Raw genomic sequence first — 17,855 nt, 5'->3', positions numbered from 1 at the left:
CGGAAGATGATAACCTTTTTAATCTAATATTTTCTTATTTTAAACATATTTTAGAGAAAAATAGGCTTATACCAGCCTTTTTAAAAGCCTTATATCTACTTCAATCGTTATTCGTTGATTGTGATACAAAGTTTGATGATTTGAATGTACGATTATTTTCAGCCCCTCCAATATAAAAGTTCAAGTTCCGTCACTGACTTGCATGTACTCACTCCAAAAAAAAATAATAAAATTAGTGACAATCTTTTTAATTTTAAAATGAAACTGTGATTTAGAGTTGCTCCATTAATTGCATGTGTTTAATTATAAAGGAAAAGATGGTGCACAACTATCTTGGGAAGGTGATGTGCATTTGAAACGTGGAATTCGGATTTATGCAAGCTTTTTTTACCAGGCTTCTCCCTAGTTTTTTTTATATACGTTACTGTTTTTTTTTTAAAAATAGAATCCATTTATTACCCTTTTTTTCCTTTTTTTATTAATGTATGAGTGATGTGGAAATATCGAAGAAACTTGCATTGTTAAGATCGAATGTAAGAAACCGAAATCACTCAAGTCCACATATATTATTCTCACACATTTATCTACGTACAAACAAACATAAACACTAATAGTCTCAAGCAGTCCTATCCATAGTGTCGAGCCTTGTAACTGCTCGACTATCATGCTATATAAAACGCCATCACAACGTTAAAACAAACATCATTCAAACATACATATGAGCGTCACCGTGGGCATAAACAAAAGCACCAGACCGCAACAACACACGCGATATATCCTGCACATACCATACAATTAGAATATCATAAACCATTCATTTATGTAGCTCCTTAACTGTTCAAATCATTTGCAACAGAAGTTCAATTATGATTATCATATAACATTTATTAGGCCAATAAAATAGTTCTTAGCTCACTTAAAAAAGCTTCTTAAAAATCAGCTTAAATTTTCAAGTCGAGTCGAGCTGAGCTGACTATTATAAATTATGAGCCGAGGTAAGCTCACTTGTTGACCCGCTTTATGAAAAAAAATATTTGTATCACATTTTTTATGTTGTATATATATCCATATATGAAAAGGTATTTGATCATTTCAGAAGTTTTTTTACAGCGAGAAGTGCGAGAAGTGAAGGTGTAACTCCATTAATCCTTAATTTCACTTCATTTCTTATGTGTAGGTGTGTTGTGTAGGTGCGTATGTATGTGTGGAGGTGCGTATGTACGTGTGTAGGTACGTAGGTATCAATGTGACTCGGTACATTTGTATGTGTATATGTATGTTTGAATGTGTATTAATGTTGGGTTTCTATGAAATTAACAAACTTAGTTAACCATTTAACTAGTGACAATTAAGGCGGAAGCGTGATATTTACAAACTAAACATATGTATATGTTCATGAATAACCTAGTTTATTCATGTTATAAGATTACCAATAATCTATTTACTAGAAACCCGAAGCAAGGATCAAATGATACGGAAAAGCTAAACTATCAAGCTAGTAAATACTTACATTCTTAACCCTTTAAGAGTTTAGTAGATGGTTGAAGAAGATGATGATGTGAATGCTAGACTTTCAAAGGAAAACCCTCAAACGGAATATACCCCGAGTCTCCAACACACACCGAGCTATGCTAGGAAGCTTGAACACGAAAAACGAGACCCGAGCCCTTCCTTTTTCTTTTGGCCGTAAACAAGAAAGAAAGAAAGGAAGAGTTGTGTCTTTATTTTTGTTTACTTGAAAGTATATATATCAATAATCATCTTGATCTTTCATACCTTATCATCATTCAAATCCCATGATGTTAGTTGATGTTAGGTATTTTGGTTTAAGTAACCCATACTCAAGATTTGACCAAGACATGGGGTGTGGGGCCCACCCTAAAACCGGCCCCAATATATATATTTTTTTTATTTATTTTATACATTATAAAATATATAAACACCCCATCTTTTATAAACCATTTTATAAAAGAACATATAATTAAATAATCATTCCAATAATAATTATTTGAATAAATAAATTAACCAATGAATTTATTTAACACTTTCAAGTAATTATTCAGAAACCCGATTTCTGAATGTGTCGTGTTCTGTATTTGTTTTATAGATCATATCTCAACAAATACATAATTGGTGTGTGTCTAACTCGTTATTGGGTATGACCCGACTTGGATCAAACACAACTAGCCACATTAACCTAATTACGTGTCTCGGGCATACGATATTCCAACAATCTCCCACTTGCACGAGACTCATAGGTAGTTAACGCTAATGGTGAATACCGCCTAACAACAGTTCACCATCCCTAGTGTGTTTGACTAAGTGCCATTCAATAACATCATCCCCTTCAAGTCCATACTTGATATGATATAGGTAAGTCTTATCATTACATCCCTTTGTTGCTAGATGTCCTGTCAAATCGAAGAGACACAGATTGATCATTCTCTCATTGATTTAACTTAACAGGCCTTAGACATCTAAACTCTCAACACATAAGAGGAACAAATCCCATCTTGACTGCATACATCCTTGTTGACATCTCGTATGATATCTGAGCTCTTTCTTTTACGTCATCGTGTTACCGAAAAACAAAGAAGAGAGTCAAGTTATCAGACTTGATGAAAAGACCAGATCCAATATGCATCTCAGGTCAAAGGACACAATGATACTCGCCTTTACTCAAGGATTACTTATGATCAGTTGCACTAACTCTATGCAGTGATCCTTGAGAGCGGATCATGTCCAATATTTGTATCCCACAAATATCTATGAACCTTGGTGGCAAACCTATGCCTTATATTCATCACATGAATATCAACCAATCCGGGTTCATAATAGTCTTACCTTCATACTTGTTCCCACAAGCATGATCGACTACGGACGTTTAGAACAACATAAGTCATTCATGGATTAAACATGCAAATATAGAACATAACTCATTTAATAATTAAAATATAATTAATTTTCATGAGATACCCATTACATTCGTTCTTATACAAACACTAAATACAGATTAAATCCACTCACTAGAATACCGAAGTCCTAATGCACAAACATGACCCTCATGCTTTGGCCTATCGAGGAGCTTCGTGAGTGGGTCCGCAATATTTTGATCGGTATGAACTTTATGAATACATATCTTTCTCTTTTCAACTTCATCCCTTATGTAGTTGAATCTGCGCTCAATGTGCCTCGTTTTCTGATGAGCACGAGGCTCCTTAATCTGTGCAATAGCACCCTCATTGTCACAGAATATCTCTAGGGGCTCCTGAATGGTAGAGATAATCCCTAGATCCATGATGAACTTTTTCATCCATGCAGCCTCTTGGGCTGCCATTGAAGCGGCGATGTACTCAGATTCTGTAGTGGATAACGCGACAACATCCTGCTTCGAACTCTTCCAAGAGACAGCGCCTCCATTCAAAATGAAGACATATCCCGACTGTGACCGAGAATCATCTCGGTCAGTTTGGAAACTCGCATCCACGTAACCCTTTACGACGAGTTCCTCCTCACCAGACCCATATATTAAAAACATATCCTTAGTCCTTCTAAGGTATTTTAATATATTCTTGACAGCCATCCAATGACTGTCACCTGGGTTGTGCTGGTATCTACTCGTTATGCTTAAAGCATACGAGACGTCCGGTCTGGTGCACATCATTGCATACATAATAGATCCTATTGCCGAAGCATAAGGAACATGCTTCATCCTATCCTGCTCTTCCTTAGAGCTAGGACTTTGGGATGAGCTCAACACGGTTCCTCTAGGAATAGGTACCAAACCTTTCTTAGAGTTTTCCATCCTGAACCTTTTCAGGATTTTATCAATGTACGCACTTTGATTGAGTCCGATCAATTTCCTTTGTCTATCCCTATAGACCTTTATTCCCAAGATATATGTCGCTTCTCCAAGATCCTTAATTGAGAAACAACTACTTAACCACGCTTTAACGTTTTCCATACTTGGTATATCATTTCCAAATAAAAGTATATCATCGACATACAAAATAAGGAAAATGATTATACTCCCACTAGCCCATTTATACACACACGCCTCATCACCGTTTTGGACGAAACCAAACGCTTTGATTTCTTCATTAAAACGATGATTCCACATTCGTGATGCTTGTTTCAACCCGTAGATTGATTTCTTTAACTTACAAACTTTATCTGGATTAGATGGATCGACAAAACCTTCAGGCTGAACCATATGGACATCTTCCTCAAGATATCCATTTAGAAAAGCGGTCTTGACATCCATTTGCCATATCTCATAATCAAAATGAGCTGCAATGGCAAATAATATCCTGATCGACTTAAGCATCGCGACCGGCGAGAAGGTTTCATCATAATCAATCCCTTGAGTTTGCGTGAAACCTTTTGCTACAAGTCGTGCTTTGTAAGTATCTAAATTTCCATGCATATCGGTCTTCCTTTTGAAGACCCACTTACATCCAACCAGTTTGGAGTTAAGTGGACGATCAACCAATTCCCAAACTTGGTTATCGTGCATGGATTGCATCTCGGCGCTCATGGCTTCAAGCCACTTGTCACAATCAGATTGTGACATAGCATCTTTGTAGGAGATCGGTTCATCCGAATCGACCAAGTAACAATCATCCACAAGAAATCCATATTTCTTGGGAGGTCGACTAATCCTATTAGATCTGCGAGCAACGTGTGTATGATCAACCATTTGATCATCTTCAACATCCTCGTGTTGAAAGCTAGTATCGACCAACTGTGTATCATCCAGTGATTCTTGAACCTCTTCAAGTTCCACTCTCTTTTCACTAGGTCCTTCCATAAGGAACCTAGTTTCTAAGAAGTATCCTTTGCGTGAAACAAACACTTTTTGTTCACTAGGATCATAGAATATATATCCTATATCATCCTTTGGGTATCCTATGAAGATACACCTGATGGATCGAGCCTCAAGTTTATTTGGGGTGTCACGTTTAACATAAACTATGCATCCCCATACCCTTAAATATGAAAAGGATGGAACCTTTCCATGCCACACTTCATAGGGTATTCGATCCACCTTTTTGGTCGGGGCCATATTCAAAATACGAGCCGCTGTGAGTAGCGCATATCCCCAAAATGATGGCGGTAGTGAGCTTCGTGCCATCATTGATCGAACCATGTCCAACAGTGTTCGATTCCTCCTTTCGGATACTCCGTTATGTTGAGGAGTTCCAGGAGGAGTGAGCTGTGAAATAATCCCACAATCTCTAAGATGACTTTGAAAAGCTTCACTTAGGTATTCGCCTCCTCTATCGGAGCGGAGTACCTTGATTGTTCGGTCGAGCTGATTTTGTACTTCATTTTGAAATTCTTTGAACATTTCAAAGGCTTCATGTTTGTGTTTCATTAGATAAACATACCCATATCGACTAAAATCGTCGGTAAAGGTAATGAAGTACCTTTCACTATTCCTACTAGTTGGCTTGAAAGGTCCGCATACATCCGTATGTATGATACCTAACAAATCCTTAGCCCTTTCATTTGTACCTTTGAAAGGCTCTTTGGTCATCTTGCCTTGAATACAAGATTCACACTCATCAAACGAACCTAACTCGTTTGTTTTCAAAAGACCTTTCTTTTGGAGAGTATTTATACGATTCTTGTTTATGTGTCCAAGGCGACAATGCCAAATGTAGGAATCACTCAAATCCTTTTTGAGTCTTTTAGTAGAAGTTTGATATAATGAGCTATTTAAGGTATTATCATGAACCAATTCATAAATACCGTTGTTTGGTACAGCTTTAAAATAAAAGATACCATTAGATGATACATGCATTTCTGATCTTACAAATTTAAAGTCAAAATTACATTGTCTAAGAAGGTGCACAGAAATAATGTTCCTAGTCAAACTAGGAGCATACAAAACATTTCTCAAAACAACTTCCAAACCACTTGGAAGCGATAAAGTGAAGTCTCCTCTAGCGACCACGTGCACCCTTGCACCATTGCCCATGAAAAGATTCACTTCGCCCTTCTTTAAGTCTTCATTCTTTTTGAACCCCTGCAACCAATTGCAAATATGAGTTCCACATCCGGTATCCAATACCCATGTGTTAGAAGAAATAAGATTTAGCTCAACATTAATCATAAAGACATTACCCGAGGTATGCGCCGCATTCCTCTTGTCTTTTAGCTCTTTTAGGTAGACCGGGCAATTGCGTTTCCAGTGTCCGGTCTCCCCATAACCAAAACAAGGATCATCCTTATGACCCCTCGGTTCCATAACCTTTTGTTTCTTTGCCATAACCGGTGATTTGCCCTTACCCTTAAGATGCACAGGAGGACCCTTTCTTTTGGCTACCTTAGCCTTAAGATTGGGTTGAGATCGATTCTTGGATCTACCTTCATTGATCGCAAACATGGGTAAAACCCTTTTGCCCATGCTCGCCTCGGCTGTTTTAAGCATTGAGTGAAGTTCTCCAATGGTTTTGTCCCACCCGTTCATGTTATAATTTAACACGAATGTGTCGAACCTTTTCGACAAAGAGTTAAGGATCAAATCCGTTGCTAACTCTTTTGAGATGGGACAATTGAGCTTGGCGAGGCGATCAATGTAACTTTTCATCTTAAGTACATAAGTTGAAACTGGTTGATTATCATCCATTCTACATGCATGCAAGGCTCGAACCGTTTCGAACCTTTCAACTCTTGATTGCTTAAGGAACATTTCCTTAAGTTGAGTAATCATGTCGTACGCATTATGGTTTTCGAAATCCTTTTGGATTTCGGGAACCATAGTCGCCAACATGAGGCATGACACTTGAATGGAATCTTCCGTGAGTTTGACCCAATTCATATATTCGACCTCACTTCCCTCTTCCGGTTCTTCGGGGATAGGTGTTTCCAAAACATGATATAATTTTTCTTGTTTTAGAACAATCCTTAAATTTCGGAACCAATCCGAAAAGTTATTGTGGTTAAGACGGTCTTTAGCGAGAATAGATCGGAGAGAGACATTTTGGACGTTAGGGATTATGTTGTCGTCGACGTGTGCGGCCATCTGCAGAATTTTAATTAAGTTCATTTTAGTGTTTTACCTTTTTAATTATTAATACCCTTTTTATATATACCAAATATAATTAATAATTAAAATCTAGAATCCAACGATAAACCTGACTCCGGTTAGGTGACCTTTTTCCCATTGTCGGTTTATCAAGGTAGTTATTCATAACAATTGCAAACCCTTTTGCAACTTCTAGAGTTTATGGGACCGGTTCGAAATCATATTTCGTGTCGGCATGTTTATCCCATCAACACCTATTAGACCCCATGCTTGGGTGACCCTCTTCACATGGTTCTAATTTAAGTCGTCCTACTTGTATCAACTTGTAATATTAACATACAAACGGTTAGGTGACCTTTTTCCCATTTATATGCCAATATTACCTCAACATATTAATTTACTCTACGCAGTTAGGTGACCTTTTTCCCACTAAGAGCTTACTAATATGTTAAGCGTTATACAAAAGGATGGTGTTTTAACTTATTATCCTTAATTTTAAAAGGGAATTTTTAGTTTTAATAATTCTAGTTGTAAAACTTTAAATCATGTTCTAACATGCATTTAGTAACACGATATTTTGAAATCATTTTTCAAAATTCTAATTTATAATAAAGCCATTTTATTATGGGCGTGAGACGGCTAGTTAATAAATCCATTTTATTAAACTATGTGTCACGTAATTACCGATAATTATTAGAACCCGTTTTATGCTTTGTTAATTAATTCTATGTGACGAAGTTGATATCCTAATATCTAACAACCACACAATCAAACAATCAATTAACAAGCATACACAATTATACTAGACACGAGCCACTAAATTAGACCACACTTGTTAGCCGAAACAAGTGTGTGTCTTAGGTCCAATCCTAAGGGACACATGACACATGGATGTTGTAGCTCCCACTCGATCCCGCATCCAAATGCTTCGAGCATCTTCTTCAACCCCGTTGTGATCCACTGGGCTTGAACTTGGGCCTTAGCTTCCATAAGCTTCCATTTGGGCTCATTGGTGGGCTTAGGTCCTTTTGGGCTTGAATCCCTTAATGGGCTTGTGAGACCCATTATTACCATACCCGGCCCAATTAGGCCCAAATTTCCAATTTTGCAATCTTCTTTATTTTACAAAACAAATGTCCTAATACATTTTTCTATAAAATAAAGATATTACAAATAACCTATTTATTACATACCCATATGAATAAATAATTACAAAATTACAAAATTGCCCCTAATTAATTATTACAAACCGAAACTTGAATAATTAACTACAATCACAACATCAACCACAAACAAACATCCACTTGGTCTACGGCTCGGTCTAGTATTAACAAACATAACCCGTTATGTCTTAGGAATCCGTTCCAAAACCCCTTGGCTTTATCGGGCCTAGCCCAACCCAATTTGGGCTTGACCCAATAACGTGATTATGGGCTTCGGCCCACATGTGCAAAACACATGGGCTTCGGCCCAATTAAAAAAAAACTCACGGGCTTCGGCCCATTTAACCAAAAATGGGCTTCGGCCCATATAGCTTTTCCCTTTTATTTCCGGTTAGCCCAATAACCATATCCAAGTGGGCTTCGGCCCAAAATCACCCGATTTGGGCTTTGGCCCATATAATCGGTTTTATATATATTTTTTTTTTTTTTGAACAAAGCCAAAAATATAACAAGATTAAATACAAAAAAAAATATGCATGTTAATTTTTGTATAAAATCTTTCAAGGGGAAAAAATATAAAACCGAGAACCCGAAGCTTAGTTTCCCGTATCCCGGCTCTTGATGCCATTTGTTGGGTTTCTATGAAATTAACAAACTTAGTTAACCATTTAACTAGTGACAATTAAGGCGGAAGCGTGATATTTACAAACTAAACATATGTATATGTTCATGAATAACCTAGTTTATTCATGTTATAAGATTACCAATAATCTATTTACTAGAAACCCGAAGCAAGGATCAAATGATACGGAAAAGCTAAACTATCAAGCTAGTAAATACTTACATTCTTAACCCTTTAAGAGTTTAGTAGATGGTTGAAGAAGATGATGATGTGAATGCTAGACTTTCAAAGGAAAACCCTCAAACGGAATATACCCCGAGTCTCCAACACACACCGAGCTATGCTAGGAAGCTTGAACACGAAAAACGAGACCCGAGCCCTTCCTTTTTCTTTTGGCCGTAAACAAGAAAGAAAGAAAGGAAGAGTTGTGTCTTTATTTTTGTTTACTTGAAAGTATATATATCAATAATCATCTTGATCTTTCATACCTTATCATCATTCAAATCCCATGATGTTAGTTGATGTTAGGTATTTTGGTTTAAGTAACCCATACTCAAGATTTGACCAAGACATGGGGTGTGGGGCCCACCCTAAAACCGGCCCCAATATATATATATATTTTTTTTTTTATTTATTTTATACATTATAAAATATATAAACACCCCATCTTTTATAAACCATTTTATAAAAGAACATATAATTAAATAATCATTCCAATAATAATTATTTGAATAAATAAATTAACCAATGAATTTATTTAACACTTTCAAGTAATTATTCAGAAACCCGATTTCTGAATGTGTCGTGTTCTGTATTTGTTTTATAGATCATATCTCAACAAATACATAATTGGTGTGTGTCTAACTCGTTATTGGGTATGACCCGACTTGGATCAAACACAACTAGCCACATTAACCTAATTACGTGTCTCGGGCATACGATATTCCAACAATTAAGACATAAATACAAAATGTGGGTAACATCTTAAGTAAGGGAATGAAAAATTAGGGATTAATGGAGTTACACATTCACTTCTTGTTGTAATATCACTTCTTGCAAAATCCATCCCCTATATGAAAATTACTAAATAATTAAAACTTTCAAAAATATACGAGTTCCGAGCTTTATCTGAGTCAAGTTCAAGCTTAAAATTTCATCTCGTTAAAGAATTTTCAAGCTCAAACCTAAAATGAAGCTGTCCCGGCTTGTTAAGCAGTCTAACATGTCAAGAAACTTACAGAAAGGCGCGGTGGTCCACCGCTGGTTATCACCCTTGGTCCAACCCCAAAGATAAATTTTGGTGCCGTCACGAACACCACCATGATCTTTGTCACCATTAAAGGCATCCACATTGAGTTTAATGTTATTAACCTGCCTCACTGCATGAAAACCATCACCCAAATCCTTGCTCTGGCTCCAAAGAACAGACTCATCAAGCTTATCTGGATTGTATTCTACCAGCTCAACCTATACAAACATTCAAAAAATTTATAAGGGGGTGTTTCGCATTCGGGTTTCAAAATGATTATGAGACATGATACTGTAACCAAACAAGGCATCAAGAAAGTACACAAACTTTTGTTCATGTTTCTTAGTTTATAAATATACGAATTTCCCTATGAATCATTCGCTGAATGTTCGGTTCATTTATAGAAATATGTCTAATACAATTTTTGGGTCTACAACCTGTTGAAGAGTGATACAAACGTGTCTTTTGCATGGAGCTCAAGCAATAGTGGTGTTGTGCATGACCTGGAATAACTGCCCACGTTTCCCCACGTGGTTTTGTTTTACTTAGTCTTCTAGTTGTTATTTTATGTGAGAATAAACTGGGTCATCCAGTCATGTTTACGTTGCTTTCAGTTGAGACTTTTTAGGTTATTTTATCTATTTAAGGAGGGGTGCTATCAGTTTCATGTACCACTGAAAATTATATAAAAATTCTTGAGCTCTTATTTTTGTGTTTTCTTTCATTTCCTTCAATTAGTCTTGCTCTAATACCATCAAATTGGTATCAGAGCCTTGATCTGGCTCTCATCCTCACTCTGTTCGTGATTCTGTTTACTCTATTCCTCATGGCAGACTCAAACCCACTTCCAAACTCCACTTCGTCCGTCTCAATCCCAGTATTCAAGGGCGAGGGGTACGACCATTGGAACATCAGAATGAAGACAATACTCAAATCAAAAGACCTCTGGGACGTTGTGTTTCTGGGCATAACAGCCATTCCTGACACGTCCGCTGATCGAAGAGAAACAAAGAAGAAGGATGCCCTTGCCATGTCGATCCTCCAGCAGGGTGTCCAAGCAGGGTGTCCATGACCTGTTGTTTTCTAGAATTGTCGCTGCAGAATCCGCTAAAGAAATATGGGAAACACTAAGGATTGAGTTTCAAGGGGACTCACAAGTCCAATCCGTTAAGCTACAAGGGCTTCGACGAGAATTTGAGAACCTCTCTATGAAAGAGGATGAAAATGTTGGAACTTACTTTTCAAGAATTATGGATAACGTTGGGAAGCAACGCTCTTATGGTGAGGAACTTACTGATCAAAAGGTTGTTGAAAAGGTACTACGCAGCTTGACCCCTAAATATGATTACGTAATTCCCTCCATCGAGGTTGTTTTCGATTCCGATAAGCTCACTCCGGTTAAGCTTATGGGGTTGTTGCAATCTCAGGAAGAACGTATCATTCACAGGAGTTCAACTAGTGTTGCAATAAAAAAGCCAGAAATTCAAGAAGAGCAAGCTCTCCAAGTCACCTATGACCAGCCTAAAACCGCCTTTGGTCGTGGACGTGGTCGTGGTGGATTCCGTGGAAGAGGTACCGGTCGTGGACGAGGTACATTAGACAGAAGTAAAGTTCCTCAGTGCTTTATTTGCAAGAAATTTGGGCACGTGAAGAAAGATTGCTGGTATAACCAAGAAGAACCACAAGCCAATATGGCCGAAAATGAAGAATTTGGTGGCGGTAACCAAGAAGAAAAAGAAGAAAATGCTCGGTTGTTCTTAGCCTTTCATGAATAACTCAGTGAATATGCTTCTCTGGTAACATGCACTGAAACATTGGACACCAAGTCTCAGATGTGGTTTGTGGACTCGGGGTGTTCCAACCACATGACGGGCAACCGAGGAAGTTTTTCGTGCCTTGATGAATCCTTCAGCCTTCAAGTGAAACTTGGTGATAAAAAACGTATTGAAGTTAAAGGAAGGGGATCGGTAAAAATTCACACAGGGAGAAATACTTATAAGACACTAGATGATGTGTTCTACGCTCCAAAATTGGAGTACAATCTCCTAAGCGTAGGGCAGCTCATGAAGAAAGGATATGGGTTATTATTTGATGAAGGGAAATGCACTATATGGAGCAAGAAAACTGGGTTGAAGATATTGGTGATCAATGTAGCTCCTAACAACACTTTTGTGTTTGATGCAACCTGCCTACTAGCCAAAAAGGAAGGCCCTTCTAACAGACAAGATGAGGAAGCAATTGTTTGGCACAACAGGTATGGCCATCTTAATTATGATAGCCTCAAAAAACTTTTTGACAAAGAGATGGTTTATGGGTTACCCAAGATTGCTACAAATTTTTGTTGTGAAGCATGTGTCATGGGTAAACAGGCTAGGAAACCTTTTGTTTCAACTTCATGGCGTGCCAAGGACAAACTTGGCCTTGTCCACACTAATATATGTGGACCCATGCATACCCCTAGCCTTGGTGGTAGCCTTTACTATCTCATTTTTGTTGATGACTACACCCGCATGTGTTGGGTGTACTTCCTCATGCACAAAAGTGAAGCATTTAATAAGTTTAAATGTTTTAAGGCAATGGTTGAAAATGAATGTGATCTGAAAATTAAAGTGTTGCGATCTGACAGAGGTGGCGAATTTTGTTCTCAAGACTTTAATGCCTTTTGTGACAGAGGTGGCGAATTTTGTGAAGTCACCGTTCCTTACACACCCCAGCATAATGGGTTTGTAGAACGAAAAAATAGAACCGTTATGGATCTTGCTCGAAGCATGCTAAAAGCCAAAGAGCTTCCCAACTACCTATGGGCTGAGGCAGTAGCCGCTGCGGTATACCTAATCAATCTGTCCCCCACTAAGTCCCTCACAGATCAAACTCCCCTTCATGCATGGTCTGGTGTCAAGCCCTCTGTTGAACACTTGAAGACATTTGGTTGTGTGGCCTTTGGTACTGTACCTCAACAACACAGAAGAAAGCTTGATGACCATGCAAAAAATGGTATACTTATAGGCTACTCCAACTTTGTTAATGGTGTGTATAAAATATTTTATCCAGATTCTCAGTCAGTAGCTATTAAAAGAGATGTTGATTTTATTGAAGCGGACAAATGGAAGTGGTGTCATAATGAAAAAGTAGGTGACAATAATAACTCATATGTCTTTGTTGAACCTTTCCCCACCATTATGTTGGATGATGTGACAACTCCTTCAACAATTCAAGAAGATCACGTTTCTAGTTCACAAGAAAGTGACCTCACAAACCACTCACTTGAATTCTCTAATGCAAGTAGTACATCTACTTTATCTGATTCCATGACACCCACACCTACCTCACCTATAAACCCAATATTAAATGCTCACTTATCTCCTCACACTCAAACAACCAACAACACATCACCTCCTTTGCATCATGGGCCCACACGAAGACAGTCAAAGAAACCTAGTTGGATGGAGAACTACACTAGTGGAGATGGGTTGTCTGATAGTGATCTTGATGTTTTCACTTGTCAATTTGCTCTCTCAGCTAATACCCCAATAAGTTATTCTCAAGCTTGCATTTCTAAAGAATGGGTTGAGGCTATGAACCGAGAGTTACATGCAATTGAAAAAAATCACACTTGGGAGCTTGTATCCCTACCACCAGGGAGAAGCACTGTTGGAGTAAAATGGCTTTACAAAATTAAGCCAAACTCTGATGGTGTTAATGTGAAGCATAAAGCAAGGCTCGTGGCTAAGGGTTATTCACAACAACCCGGTATTGATTTTCAAGAAACCTTCGCTCCGGTTCTTCGCTTTGAAACAATCCGGCTTATGATATCTGTTGCTGCTCAAAAGGGTTGGAAGGCGCATCAATTAGATGTAAAATCCACATTTCTCAATGGGGATCTCTTAGAAGAAATCTATGTAGATCAACCTAAAGGCTATGTATCGAAAGCTTGTCCAGAGAAGGTCTATAGGCTCAGAAAAGCTCTATATGGGTTGAAACAAGCCCCTAGGGCTTGGTATGCAAAAATTGACAAGTATTTCTCCGATCATGGGTACAAGAAAAGTGCAAGTGAACCCACGTTCTATATCAAGTACTCTGGTAACGATGTAGTGTATGTATGTGGATGACATTATATGCACCGCATCGAACCCGATACTTGTTAAAGACTTTAAGGCCAGTATGAAGAATACGTTTGAGATGACCGATCTTGGTCAACTCAAACTATTTCTTGGGCTGGAGGTTGTTCAAGCAGAAGATGGAATGTTTCTACACCAGGGTACTTATGCTCAAAGTTTATTGGATAAGTTCAAAGTTCAAACATGCAAGCAAGAGGTAACACCCATGAACTTCAATGAAAAGCTCTCCTTGCATGATGGATCTAAAGCTGCTAATGGTGAGGTTTATAGAAGTCTGGTTGGTGGTCTAATCTATCTTACTCCACTAGGCCAGACTTGGCCTTTGCTGTAAGTATGATCTCACGATTTATGCATAATCCTTCAAAAATTCACATGGGTGTTGCCAGGCGTATTCTCAAGTATGTGGCCTGCACATCTGACTACGGGTTGTGGTATGCTCGAAAGAAAAGTATTGTCCTTACTGGCTACAGCGATAGTGACTGGGCTAGTTGTGTGGATGATCGGAAAAGTGTGTCGGCATATGTGTTCACGTGTGGAAGTGGTGCGGTTTCTTGGAGCTCGAAAAAGCAGCCGACGGTGGAAATGTCAACCACTGAGGCCGAATATATTTCGGCAGCAGGAGCAGCCTCTCAGGCCGTCTGGCTTCGCAGAATTCTTGAAGACATGGGTCTCCAACAGATTGAACCTACTGTTATCTACTATGACAATCAGTCAGCGATAAATTTGTCAAAAAATCCTGTTCATCATAGTCGAGCTAAACATATTGAGCTACGGTTTCACTTTATAAGAGAGATGGTTGAGAAGGGTATTGTTTGTCTGGATTTCTGTGGGACTCATGACCAGGTGGCAGACGTTCTTACAAAATCAGTGACCCAAGACAAGTTTGCTTATTTTCGATGGATGCTTGGTGTGAGACAGTTTGTCTCAAGGGAGGATGTTGAAGAGTGATACAAACGTGTCTTTTGCATGGAGCTCAAGCAATAGTGGTGTTGTGCATGACCTGGAATAACTGCCCACGTTTCCCCCACGTGGTTTTGTTTTACTTAGTCTTCTAGTTGTTATTTTATGTGAGAATAAACTGGGTCATCCAGTCGTGTTTACGTTGCTTTCAGTTGAGACTTTTTAGGTTATTTTATCTATTTAAGGAGAGGTGCTATCAGTTTCATGTACCACTGAAAATTATATAAAAATTCTTGAGCTCTTATTTTTGTGTTTTCTTTCATTTCCTTCAATTAGTCTTGCTCTAATACCATCACAACCCACTTAACACTCTTCAGATTTAAATATACTTGATCTATTTATGAGCGTAAATAAATTCATACCGGTTGCTCGGCACGGGCAGAGTGTTTAATCGCCTGTCCAGTAGCTTTGTTGACCAAAGCAAAAGACGGGAAGCCCTCTTCGTCCTTCACTTTGGTGCTATACTTCTCATCTTTTATCCAATGCTGTGTAAGAATTCAAAAACAATGTCAACCAAATCAGAAATAATCAAAAAGGTTCCCGGTAAACTCAGTGGCGGGTTCAGGAAATTTTCTCACAGGGGTCGGAAATTTTTTTGGTCGGTATTCATTTATACTTAAAAAAAATGTTCTGGTTCGGCCATTCGGGTCGGGTCAAATCGCTACACAACTTTTTTGGTTTGGTCCGGTTCAACCGATCTGATAGGGTCGAATCGGGTCAGCTCACATTATATATATAACCCAACAAAATATTATTATAAATGCATAATTAAAATACAATTTATTTAAATTTTGCTCTACGGATTATTATTTTAAAATTTTTTGAAATATAACCGAAAACGCCAATTACTTTGTCACTGATGGAACCTGATTTTTTATGACCGGGGTCACAATGTAATTCCTACGTGCATAAATGTATATTAATATATATTTTTTATGACTCCCTGGGGCCATCATAGAACATTTTAGAGAACCTTTTAATAAATCAAATTTTAGTGTTTATTGTTAGATATTTAACCAAGTCTATTAAAAAGCCCAGGTAAGTAAAACACAAATAGGGCATCCCCAGGCCCAAACCCTTGTTTCTCTTTTTGTTACCATTCAAAGTTTCAAACACCAGCATGAACAGCCGACGGCCGGAGTAATTTATCATATGGTCATCCTAACTTCTTTCTTCACATGTCGGATTTAAAAATTCCACAGGGGTCGGTGTCAAAATTTCACATAGTTCGGTTAAGATTTTAACAATATAATAGCACTAATTTTAACAATTACATGATAAAAAAAATTGACAATTTTATCAATAATGTTGCTTTTCAAAAGTCTAAAACGGACAAAAAAAAGTTAATAAATAAGTTACTAAAATGACTTGTCAATAAAACACAAATGAAAAGTTTTTTTTATAAAAATCATGAGCATTAATTGTAGGATTGAACATGTGAACTTTGTTACCATAATCCACTCTTTTCATACAACCAACCAATAAATTATTTTGTAAGCTTTTGTTTTAAAACAATTTATATAAAAAATATAAATTATTTTTTTTAAAATGTATGGGCCTCTCAGAAGAGTGGGCCTAGATCCGTCGCCTTCCCTTTGAGCCGATCCTGCTTATGGAGGGCTAATAGTTCTTAATTAAGATAACGATAGATTCAAGTTGTTAGAGATAATTTTATTTATCAATTTAATTCTTACTGTTTCCTACGTGTTTAGGTTTGATCTATATAAACCATGTAGCGTTTCATTATTGTAATTAAGTTTTGAGATAGTTTATTAATACAATAAGCGTTTGGGTGTTTGCCAACGGTTAGTTTATACCAATTGATATCAAAGTTAAGTTTAAGAAACACTTGATGTCTAGATCAATGAACCCGTGATTACGAGAGCATACCTGATGATGATCAGAAGCGTTGGTAGGTGCGAGAACCACTTTACCATCACGAATAGTGAGCGAGTAATCGGTTTTGGCCTTGCAGTAAAACCTCACAGTGGGTTTGTTGTCAGTGTACTTTGAGCTGTGGGTGGTGTTGGTGGTGTGGTGAGAGTCATGGTGGACTGCAACCGCGGCTTGCGGTTGTTGTTGTTGGTGGTGTGACTGTGAGTTATTGTGGTGGCGATCCATAATATTGTGAAACCTGGTTGGAATATAGAAGTTAGTTATATAGATGAAGTGGTTAAAGTGGTAGTTAGAAGATCTTAATTTATTTTGGCCGGTGTGGAAGTGGTGCCCACGATTTATTGTTTTTTTGCTATGACATGACCACGTGTGTTGAGTGTTGTCTTATGATACGAGGAATGATATAAAGTATTATAAACACTAAAACTCCAAAAGCGTCTAAAAAACTACCATAAATTTAACTGAATATTGTTTTGTAGGTGACCTAAATAACCAGCTGCTTAACAAATTGGAGTGTTCAAGATGTGTGAGAAAATGAAAATAAATTTTATTTTGAAGTTTTATTTAATTTTTTTCATTTAATAAGAACAATGCAAGTTGTCCTAAATTCATGCATGTATATTAGGTGTCACATTTTATTGTTTAGCTGTATTTAATTTTGTAGTTGTGTATTGATGACAAATAGCTTAATTTTTATTTTATTTTTCCCTATTCGGTTGTTAAAAAAAAGCTAAAAAATCTTGAACACATGGCATGATATCATATTTTCATTTTAAGGCTTGTGTGTTCAAGATAAAATCTGAAGTTTAATATA

The 17,855-nt window shown here is 37.5% G+C and overlaps 1 protein-coding gene across 1 annotated transcript; it reads right to left on the bottom strand.

Annotated features, from left to right (window-relative positions):
- Positions 1–470: 470 nt before the first annotated feature.
- Positions 471–17,266, bottom strand: LOC143637274 (ricin B-like lectin R40G3). Its single transcript, XM_077104706.1, has 4 exons — positions 17,036–17,266; positions 15,508–15,630; positions 10,057–10,285; positions 471–778 (listed from the first exon to the last, which is right to left on the bottom strand). Coding segments are annotated over exons 1-4 (585 nt in total). The 3' UTR covers positions 471–776.
- Positions 17,267–17,855: the final 589 nt, after the last annotated feature.

The sequence above is a fragment of the Bidens hawaiensis genome, unplaced genomic scaffold (genome assembly GCF_021521415.1).
Source record: "Bidens hawaiensis isolate Kalapana, Puna unplaced genomic scaffold, B.hawaiensis_p1.1 tig00008219_1, whole genome shotgun sequence".
NCBI classification, from domain to species: Eukaryota; Viridiplantae; Streptophyta; class Magnoliopsida; order Asterales; family Asteraceae; genus Bidens; species Bidens hawaiensis.
This window is presented reverse-complemented; position numbering and strand designations above follow the sequence as displayed.

Bases quoted from the DNA above. Each gene is read 5' to 3' on its own strand.
- LOC143637274 (XM_077104706.1), bottom strand. From the start codon at position 17,266: ATGGATCGCCACCACAATAACTCACAGTCACACCACCAACAACAACAA. The intron at 15,631-17,035 runs GTATGCTCTCGT...ATTCTTACACAG, and splicing joins ACGCTTCTGATCATCATCAG to CATTGGATAAAAGATGAGAA. The intron at 10,286-15,507 runs GTATGAATTTAT...ATGTTTGTATAG, and splicing joins CTGCCCGTGCCGAGCAACCG to GTTGAGCTGGTAGAATACAA.